Source organism: Neomonachus schauinslandi, chromosome X, assembly GCF_002201575.2.
Source record: "Neomonachus schauinslandi chromosome X, ASM220157v2, whole genome shotgun sequence".
NCBI classification, from domain to species: domain Eukaryota; kingdom Metazoa; phylum Chordata; class Mammalia; order Carnivora; family Phocidae; genus Neomonachus; species Neomonachus schauinslandi.
Window position 1 is genome coordinate 100,149,325 of NC_058419.1, and position 11,241 is coordinate 100,160,565.

General features: G+C 39.8%; 1 protein-coding gene across 4 annotated transcripts in view; it reads left to right on the plus strand.

Moving 5' to 3' along the window:
* DMD (dystrophin) overlaps positions 1-11,241 on the plus strand; it is a 2,077,064-nt gene that overhangs the window by 2,017,167 nt on the left and 48,656 nt on the right. For all 4 annotated transcript variants that reach the window (XM_021677947.1, XM_021677964.2, XM_044911938.1 and 1 more), the window contains 3 exons: positions 1,952-2,017; positions 3,138-3,203; positions 5,891-6,049. In XM_021677947.1, the coding sequence (XP_021533622.1) occupies positions 1,952-2,017; positions 3,138-3,203; positions 5,891-6,049 (291 nt within the window). The remainder of the gene's footprint in view (positions 1-1,951; positions 2,018-3,137; positions 3,204-5,890; positions 6,050-11,241) is intronic.

The window sequence follows — 11,241 nt, forward strand, 5'->3', positions numbered from 1 at the left end:
TTTTTTGTTTTTTTTTTTTTTTTTTTTTTTTTTTTTTTTTTTTTAAGGAGTTCCTGTGCTTATGCATGCTGTGTTAGGTGCTACTTAATAACAAAAATCACATGGAATTAGCCTCAAGGCTAAGAATTAAAGTGCTGCATAATATTTTCTGTATAAGATTTCACTAAAGTGTTTTGGATTTACATGCCTAGTTTTCTTGGTATAGTTATGCTCAAAGGTCTCAGGTTTTCTTTCTTCTGTACACTACCAAGGTAGCAACCATTGGAAAGGAAAACACTTAACCATTTTCTTCCTGGTAGGCTTTTAGCTTATCAGCAGTATGTAAATGAGAAAAAAAAAAGTATGTAAATGAAAAATTGGTTTGTTCCTGAAGATAGGGCTTATAAACCAAATGATCCAAGTACTAAATTATTTTGACCTGCAGTGAATATTTTAAAACAAACCTTAGCATTTTTCTAATGCGCTATTCCAGGGTTCTAAGAAATGATGTGAACTCTACCAAACTAGAGCGAAGATTCACACGGAAATCTTTGGATCTGCCTAGTAAATTGGGTGGCCATCCTTGTTTCCTCATGACAGCTTAAAGGTCTTTGTAGTTCATTACAAATTGGATTAGAGTGACACTTGACCTAGACAACACTGGTTTCATAAATGAGACATTTATCTCTCAAGGAAGACCTCAGTTCCCTAGTTGTTTCCTATACGGTGTTGTAATCATGTTAGGATTGCGTGTCTTCTTTAAGGAATAGGGATTTCGAGCTTATTTCCTAGGTAAGCCTAGATAACTACATGTTGTTGTTTTTTTCCATGTAAGTAAAAACAAATGTATTCTTCTTAGTGTTTTGACCACATCCATTAATGCTGTTTAGACGCTGGGCTAAACCAGTCCTCACTGAATAGGTTACTGGGGACTTTTGGATCCATGCCTTTATGTACGGGCTTTCTGTGTCAGAACAGAAATGGAAGAGAACTTTTGTCTTATTCTATTTACGACCGAAAAGCACAAGTCCAAACTGGTTTTCAGAACAGATGGATTTTTTTTTTCCTAAGGTTAATCCAAAAGATACCATAAAAACTTCAAGGGTAATTAATAGATCAGATACAAAAGGGTAGGGAAAATATTAACCTTACCAAATTTCTTAGTCTCTGGAGCTTAAAAAAAAAAAAAAGTAGGGTTTTACACCCCAAAAGCATATGGACTGTTCATGCTAACGCTCCCCTCTAGTTTTCTTCTCTGTATGTTAGCACACAGTATCCCTACTAAGAAATACTGCAGATATTGTGACATTTTATTGGATTTAGTCGTTCTTTTTTTTAAAACATCACAGTATCATTGTGGGTCATTCAGTTTTATTTTGTGAAGTAGTAATATGGTCCTGCTACTAAATTGTACTACATTGGTGGATATGTTACTTCCTTACAAAACAGCACAGACCAAGATATCCTGATGTGTGGGATCTTAACAGAGCCTGGCCTGGCCTCCTGGGAATTAAAATCGTTGACTGTAAACGTACTAAGCAAAAGTACAGTTTCCATTCAGTAAGAAGGCAGCTAATAAATGGCGTGGTGGGGGGAAACTACTTAAAATTTTTAACCACCTAGTGCCAACATAGTCTCAGAACTATAGGATGTGAGAAATGACAAGGTAGGAGGAAAAAATGTCACAAAGAGATCGTCCACCCTTCTATAATTGAAACATTCCAGAGAAGATTTTGATCTCTCTTGATGGCTTTGGGAGAAAAAAATGAGAAGTATGAGAAATTACCTCTCAACCTTGGATTTAAAATAGTTGATGATATATCTAAGATACAGGAACAACCAAATGTGTACATTATCCACAGCATTAGAAGAAAAGCATTTTAGGCCATATATATAACATGACTGTGTGGTGGGGTTTTTTTTCTCCATTAATGGATGGTATCTGTGACTAATCACATTTTCTGCCTTATAGGCCCGCCTCGTCCCCTCAGCTTTCACACGATGATACTCATTCACGCATTGAACATTATGCTAGCAGGTATGAGACTAGTTGAATGCCAGGCAAATATTGATTGAAATAACTAACCAAGGAAAGCTAACCTATAATCATTTGAAACAAACCTTTTCTTTTTCCCCCCCAATCTTGTCTGATTTCTACTAATCCACTTGCCCTCTAACTTGCATGCCATTCCACTGCATGCTGTTTTTGAACACCAGTAAGAGCATTAGTCCAGAACAATCTCCCCTCATCCTGGCCTTTAAACATTTCTGATAGCTTTGCTATGTTTTGCATATGGAGCACGTTTAAAGAATTGGCTTAGAAATCATCTCACCTTCTTAGAAAACTGCTAGACCAACCATCCATGGGTGAAGAAATGATACTATGTTCTCTAGAGCATATGAAAGCATTAGCTTTCTATTTGCGTGCTTATTTAGCATCAGATGCTGTAAAGAAAAAAATAATTAATTTTCCTAATCCGTGCAACTTTTTGTCCCAGCTTCTTTGTGTTTCAGCGAATTTTTATGCCTAAAAACCGAATTGCTAATTGTAAGCTATCTTATGCTCGTTAAAGAAGTCTGTGAGAGTTTGGTTAACTTTTTTTATTTTTTAGTGGTAAGAAGATTTTATTATTGTCTGAGGGGAAGGAGGTTTTTGAAGGTAAAAATTGGCAGACTGTTCGGAGAGCTTACTATGAGTCCATCCTTTATCAGTAGTCTAACTGCTAAACGTGTTTGTCAACCGTGGGAAGCATTAACTAGCTATATAAGTCTGTCATCAGGGGAAAGCTTTAATTGTCTTTAAAAAACAAGGGGTAGTGAAGGTACAGTGTATTTGTTGGTAGGGAAGCTTTTCTTGTAAAAACAAAGGCCTGCTCTCGGTGAAAGCAAGATCAATTTGTGAAGAAGAAGAAGAAGAAAAAAACAACCAAGTACAACTTCCCTTCTAATTTATAGCATAAATGTAAAGCTCCTAACTAGCTGGGGTCCACCACTCACTGCGTCAAATGGTTAGGGCAACACACACATTCTTTAATTTGAAGGAATCCTTTCTCTTCTTGACATGATTTATCCTTTAGTTTTCAGGAATGTTCGATTAGGTCTTGAATAGATTCTAAGAAATCACATAAGTTTTAATGAGCTTTTACGTTTTTTATCAGGCTAGCAGAAATGGAAAACAGCAATGGATCTTATCTAAATGATAGCATCTCTCCTAATGAGAGCATGTAAGTATCCTGTCTCTTTTTACAAAATGTTCCTGACGATGAAATTGCTTTGAGGGCTTTAGAGGTAGGGTAGTGCAGAAGATAGGAATTAGCATTAGACTCACTTGATCTTTCAAGGAGCCATTCGTTGACTTTTTTTCCTTTGACTCTTAACCACCTGACACGGAATGAGCTCATCCAAAATGTGGCATTACTGGTATTCCGGAGTAGCAAAAACAGGGGGCCTTGTTTAATACCAGATTATCACAAGTTGCAGAGGCTCAAATATGGAAATTATACGAAATGCTTAATCTTTGACCAAACCTGCCAGATATTTAAAGGGGTTGGATATTAATTTTTAAAAGTGATGGCTAAGTAGTATTTTCTCCACTCCGGGAGCGGACATGTAATCTTGGTATGGTTGCATTGGTGTTCCCATCTGGTAGGTTAGTTGGGCATTTTCCTTCAGAGATCCGAAGTAGTAGATTTTTGTGATTTAGCATCTTCGCTAGCTAAATCAGGTGAGGCGATCTGGTGAAGGGTTTCAGAAGAGGAAGTACAAATTTAGGTCGAAGTTGTCTAGTGGGCTGATAAGCCAGGCCTGTCAAATAGAAGGGAAGAGAGAGTGCAATGCCAGAAATGGTAACAGGGAAAGAGTGGCTTTCTTACTGAGTTGGGGAAGTGTTCATATTGAGGAACACAGAGGAACAGTGCCATGAACCAAGGGCCCGAGGTGGAGGGAGCCGATTAAGAAGCTAATATGTAGGAAAAGATAAGGATCTGCTAACCGAATAGATAATTTAGAGAGAGGGGAAAAAAATCTAGTCAAAGCACAGCAGTGTCTCTACTTCGATAAGTTACGGATGTCTCACCACTTTGTCATGGAGAATCTAGGCAAAGGGAAGAATGAGTGGTAAATTTATCATGTCGTTGGTGTGGCAGCCCAGCGTCACACTCCGATAAGGCAAGAGCCTTTGTAAGGATTAGGCTGAGGGAAATAGTATCCGAGTGGCATGTATACATAGCTGGTTATTGAAGACATGAGAACACATCATCTGGTAGCTAAAGGTGATCACCTGCCAAGGTGAGTGTTGAATCAAGTCGACACTCAGTCGTTTGTATATGACTGAGTTACTTAAAACGAAAACAACCTTTTCCCCAAACAAAAGTAACTGTGGTACATTCTCTCTCTCAATTATGGGGATAAGTATTAGTAGGTTTAGTATATAAAATACTTTGACAGGAAAATATGTGGCCAAAGAATCAACCAAATGTAAACAACCTGAATGATTTGCTTCTTTGTGTCACCACTTTTGGTGATTAGAAGCTCTAGCACATTCAAATCATTTCAAGTTGTATCTGTATAATAATGGCTGCCGTTGACTGACTGCCTGAGAGAACAGTAAGAGAAATTTAATTATAGCTCTGTTGTAATTAAACACAGGAAGTTCTTGCAATAAAATTTCAGAATTTGGGAAGAGGGATAATAAATTAGGTAGTAAAACATCTTTTTACAATTGTTAAATGAAATTTAGCTTTAGCTCATTCTGAGGACATAAAATGCATTTTGACTCCGTATTAGATGGTAAAACTTTACCATGACCTTTTGGGGGCAGATCTAGGGAAGTTGTTTGGGGGATTGGTTGACTTCACTTAAATGTTGGTTTTTAACACCCAATAATTATTTTTAGACAACTTTTCACTTCTCAACCAATTACCTGGCTTGACAGACCAAAATCATTTAAGTCATTTTTTCCTGAATACATGAATTGTTTTTCAACTCAGAAGACTTAGAGAGGGGAATATTAACATACCATCCTACTCATATCTAACGAGAAACAAAGAGCTTTAGCCTCTCATTAAGAACAGAATGAAGTTCTTATAACTTAGATGTGCACAGGCTTCTAAGGAGCTAGGAGCAATACATTTAGAAAATAATTTCTCCTGTGTATTAGAGAGTTCCTAGTTTTAAGGAAACATTGCAGCTGCCTCCCCAAATGTAAGCCTTTTGCTTCTTTGTTCCTGAAGATTAGTCCTTAAAAGCTATTCTAAAGAATGAGATGCTCGGTCTTCTTTTAATTAGTCATCCCAGTGGCTTTTTTTTTTCCTTCTCGTTTTTGTTTTCCTCTCTGAACAATAATTGAATGAAACCATCATTTGTCTCCAGTTTCATTATTGTTACCATCTTGCCTCTATGGCTTTTGTAAGTTCAAACTGGCTTATTAGCAAAGCAACACTTTGTGGTCACATTGTCCTCCCCTGAAAAAAATATTAATTATTGTAAAGGCTGCAGGGTTGTTCTTCCTGGTCATTGTCAACAAGAGCGTGGGTTAGTGAACAGATTATCTTGACAGGCTTGGTAGTAAAAGCATTATAGAGCCATTGTTATGTCTTTTAATATCTGTTAACTATTGGTTGAACAGTCAACATAAGAGTCCCAGTATTTCTGTAATTCTGCTACTCATTTGCCCATGTAAATAGGCCAATCAAATTCATTTGAAAATTTGAGCAAGAAATACTTTGAATTGTCACCAATGAGATCATTGATCACAAGCTCAAAAGTCTCAAAATGTCTTTAGAGATAGGAAAAGGGGTCTAATTAATGGTTAAGAGCAAATGTTTCTATTTTTAAATTCACACCTGAGTCCCTGACCCCCAAAGCAAAATAAGGGGGAGAAAAAACCAAAACCTTTGATTTTATTTTCCAGAGATGATGAACATTTGTTAATCCAGCATTACTGCCAAAGTTTGAACCAGGACTCCCCCCTGAGCCAGCCTCGTAGTCCTGCCCAGATCTTGATTTCCTTAGAGAGTGAGGAAAGAGGGGAGCTAGAGAGAATCCTAGCAGATCTTGAGGAAGAAAACAGGTGAGTTTTCTTTCTAGCTTTGTCATTGGTATGCAGAGTGCATACACGTGCGCACATAGAAAAGCACCAGGAGTCTTCACTTAGTCATTCTGTGTCTAATTGTTTTCTACAATAATCTGTTTAGCTCCATTTACAGATTCTCTCTCTCTCCTTTTTTGTTACCTGCAAGAAGAAAATGAATGCGATAGTATAATTAAGAAGTCCTAATTTAGGGGTGAGAGGAATTAATGCTAATGATGGTGATTGATTTGTTGCATGTGTTTCAGAGGCTTTGATTATGTATTTGAGAATAGAATTTAAGAACAAAGCAAGTCCTTTAATTTCACGATTATATGATTTGTACATATATTTGGCCATATTGTCTATCTCAAAGCATTTAAGAAAGTAGGTTCGTTGGCTTGGTCGGATCTGGGAACGAATTCATTCATCTTATTTTCCATCCTCAAACACGGAAATCATTAATGCTCACCATCATAGCAGGTTAGTGAGACCATTCCAGTTGTCAGTCATCATCTGAAAAAGCTGTTCGCGGAGAAATAGAAACCCTAGAAGTGAAAAGCCTGAAGAAGATTCACAATGACAGCAGAGAGGACACAGGTGTCAAAATCTGGGGGTACTCTGTGGTGTCAGGAAAATAGAAATCATTGGACTTTGACTTTTGTGTTACATTTATTATATCACAGGTCTCTTGGTTAAGAAAGGCTTTTACGTATGATCACTTCTACCTCACTGTGCCTTCTTTAGACAAATGCCACCAGGCAAGTCTTTAAAGGAGCAATTGCTCAAATGTGTGGGACTTAAGAACCTTTATCTCTTCGCTTTAGCCCAAGGCACCAAGACCTGTGAATCTAGACAGCGCAGTGTGTCTGAGAACTGGTGCCCTGGGGGGGAGTAGGTCACTTCAAGATGAAAAAGCGAACTGCCATTCATCCATTGCTTTCTACTGCCACTGCCCTCCATCTAGCTCTTAAAACCCCTGACCTGTGGTCATGCTCTTATCCAGTTGGCTTCTCTTTACTCTCTTTCTCACCCCTCCAATAAATCCTCCATACCGACCTGAATTGTGTATCTTTCCGGAACCAAGACCCTTCATGGCATTCTTCCTTCATTGCATTTCTGCATCTAGAAAAAAAAAAAAAAAATCCAGCTTTTCAGCTGAGTACTTAAAACCTTCCAGAATTTTCTCTTGACTTCCTTTTACAACATTATCTTCCTTTGTGCCTGTGTTCCAGCCACGTTGCTGTAGCAGCTGTTTCTGAATACATCCTGCTCTCATCCACTTTCTGAGTCAAGCTCAAGCTTGCTTCTCAGCCTACCCACTAACCCCCATCCCTTCCATATCTGATGAGGGAGTCCTACCCATCCACCATGACCTTCCTCAAAATAATCTTCTCCATAGAGCGCTGTTAGATCCCGACATTTGGAAGTAATCGATCTTTTGCCTATATTCTCTGAGTCATGTGAACCTTTCTCAGAGAACTCCCTGACTGGTTTGCCTTTTTATTAGTTATTCCCATTGCCTCTCTCTAACAAGACAGTGAATGCCTTTGGGTCAAGGACTGTGTCTTCATCCTCGTAATGGTCCCCTAGAGTTCCTGGCACAGTGTGAATACTTAGGGGGTAATCAGGAAATGTTTGGTAAAAACCTCACTTTAAGAATACAGCAAGGTTGTCCCATGAGTACTGTCCAGGAGGCAATACGGAACATTATTTTTGGCCTTATTTGTAAGACTGGCACTGAAGATGATGGTAGATACAACATTTCCCCCTCCTTTATTGAGGATCCTCCTTAGTATCCATCTAGGTTAAATCTATAGTTATTTTAGGAGTCAGAGTCAAATAAGAAGGAAAAGTTGGGATTGGCATGATAAGTAGAATTTGATGTTACCCAGGAATAAAAATATTTTTGTACAATAGGATTGTTGCCATTATGCAATATATCTTTCCATGTCATTGGGTAAGAGTTTTGTCTTATGTGTTGTTGGCACACTTTGCTTCTGTACCATGACAACCAGACCAAAGGGTGTTGGTAAAGAGTACTGATAACTATCATTTCATCATTTCCAGAGCACTTTAATGTATTTTGGGTCATTTAATCTCCCTTAAAGCTCTGTCAAGAAGATGGACGGAGAAATGCTGGTTCACAGAGGTTCAAAGGGCTTGACCCAGATTTCACAATCAGCCAGTGGCAGAACCAACTTCCGGTCCAGATTTTCTGACTCAAAATAGCCAACCCTCGCACCAGAGAATAAAAAAGAGTCATTCTATGTAAACAGAATTTACATAGAATTGTGGCATATTCCCTGGAACGTACCTTGACTTGCAGTATTCTGTAAGTTGTTTTTTTTTGTTTTTGTTTTTTTGTTTTTTTGTTTTTTTTTTTTTAAGTAATCTCTACACACACTGTGGGGCTCAAACCCATGACCCTGAGATCAAGAGTCGCATGCTCCTCTGACTAAGCCAGCCAGGAGCCCTGAAGCTGTACATGAATAAACCAGTTCATGTACTTGTGGTACAATGATAACCACTTTCTCCTGAAAGATATCCAAGACCATTCCCCAAGAATGGGATGGTTCATTCTGTCAAAGAAAGAAAAAAAGAAAGAAAATGACACCAGGGCTCCTTACAGCTCTGAAATGAAGGATCTGATGTTGATGCAAGTCTTTGTGTAAGTCCTCCCGACCTTCAAGTAAAGGTCAAGATGAGCTTCTTTCTTCCTTCCTCCACTTTGTCACATTTCACTTCCTACCAAATTCCAAAGAAATGTCTCTCCAGAGCTCCCCTCCCGAAAGTACACTGTCTGGTTTCCTTTGCTCTGTCCTCTCTTAAGAGTTCCGCTCAAAGAGCTTCAGAGCCGTAGCTTTGCCTTTATGATCCCTGAATTGAGTGATGCTTAAGGGGCTTTAGTTCACCCTTTCCTGTCCTTCCTCTGAGAGAACCCAGGGGCTCAGTAGATGCCCTCTCTCAGGGCCCACCAAGCTGACTGTATTTCCTAAGTCAAACTGGGCCATATAATCAGACTAATACAAGCATACTTTTAGAGAAAATGGGAATGGATATTTAAAGATTTCTCATTTATTTGAGAGAGAGAGCGAGAGCACGCGTGTGCACATGGCACAAGCCGGGGGAGGGGCAGAGGGGGAGAGAGAGGGACAAGTAGAGTCCCCCCTGAGCCCCATACGGGGCTCAATCCCATGACCCTGAGATCATGACCTGAGCTGAAACCAAGAGTCAGACGTTTAACCTACTGAGCCACCAGGTGCCCCGGGAATGGATATTTAAAATTGAGATTGTCCCGTGTCCCTTGGACATATACTTACCATATCTATGTGTATTTTGTGTTCCTTTATTCTGTAGTTAGGACTTCCCTCCAAATGACAGATAGCAAAGGAAAGAGGCTTGGAGATCCCCATTCCTGAGGAGATATGTTCTTAAATTCCGTTATTCTTCACAACACTTCCCCTTGAAAAAGAGAGAATGGTTAATGTTGAAGTGTCTCAGGGGTGTGTTACCTCGGTCTTTAGGATTCCATTTCTCCCAGTTGTTGGACATAGCATTCAATAAATATTTGTTGAATAAACTGAATGGAGCGCCTGGGTGGCTCAGTCGTTAAGCGTCTGACTTCGGCTCAGGTCCTGATCCCAGGGTCCTGGGATCGAGCCCCGCATCAGGCTCCCTGCCCAGTGGGAAGCCTACTTCTCTCTCTCCCACTCCCCCTGCTTGTGTTCCCTCTCTCACTGTCTGTCTCTCTGTCAAATAAATAAATAAAGTCTTAAAAAGAACTGAATGCATGAAATGAAGCTGAATTTATTTTAATTATAGCACTCACACATGTCCTTTTGACTAAAATTATTGTTAAAGCCTAATTTTTATAAAGCGTTGCCTTTTAAAAGCTGTTCTTCTGCTTGTTTTTCAAAATACTTCCCTTCTCCAAACTTCTTGATTAACCAAGCATTGCTTTGTCAGATATTTAAAAGGTTAAACACCCATTTTCCAAATCCTGGGCCGTGTATGTCTCACCCATTGGCATTCTCTTGGTTGTTGGTTAATACTACAAATATAAAGTGAAAGCTCTGAGCAAAAGCTAAATCTGACTCTGAATTTTCTCGATAGCATCTCATAAGCTTGGGTGACTAGTGACTTAGACAGTCTTGAACGTTTCACTTCTGCATAATGTCTCGTCCTCACTCCGCAGATAATTCAGATTCACTGTCATTTAATGGAGACCAGTTGGATATTGAGAATTTGATCCACTGTGTGTCCTCAGCATTGCAAGCTCAGAGTTGGCTTTTTTTCTTGCACAGATTCAAAAGCCTATAGTCTCCTGACTGAAATTAGTAGTGTCAGATTCCAACGTATTTTTCTCTGCACTGTCTAAATGAAGTAAGACTTGCCCTGAAATTCTAGGTGTGACCCTAGCAATGAAAAGGTAGCCTTTGTGAGAGACCAAAACTCATTGTCATCCTGCTGCCTGCATAGCAAATTGATTAGATTGTTCTCGAGTCTAAAAGGAGCATAAATACTAACCGGATTCACTGGGAAGTCTGAAGTGAATTAAAGTTGTCAGCAGACGTTACATGACAGCAGGGAACTGTGGGGATTCCTTGTACCTACTTGGTACCTTTCATAGGTCTTGTTGAGTGACCAGACACAGTGTAGTCTAAATTTGAGTTTTCCTTGCTCCTTTTCATTCCTCCAGTGATTATGCCAGATTGTAAATGTTATACTCCCAGAAATTCTAGATGGATTACTTACACCACAGAGCTGAACTCAATGGAAATCATGATCCTGTTGCTTTACTTGTAAATGATGGGCCCTGGGGCTGCCGGTTCTCTGCACAGTGTCCACGGTCTTTACTCGTGCTCCTTCCTTAGGCCTTTGTGCGAGTCTGCAGTGCTGGTGAGACTATAACCAAGACGAAGGGACGCTGAAGGGGGTCAGGAGTGGGCCTTCCAAGCAGCGGGGGGAGCAGAAAGTGTCAGGGGGAGGAACGGCAGGGAACGTGGGGGAAACTGCAAACAGCTGTGTTACTTTTGTGGCGAGACACGAAATCGGAGCAGATGAGGCCGGACAAGTGGGCAAGGCCGGGCCAGGAAGGGCGTGGTGCTGCCTCACCTAGGACAGGGAGCCACTCGGGCAGAAGCCCGGGGCAGTACTGTTACATTTACACTTCCATCCATGGCTCGGGCAGC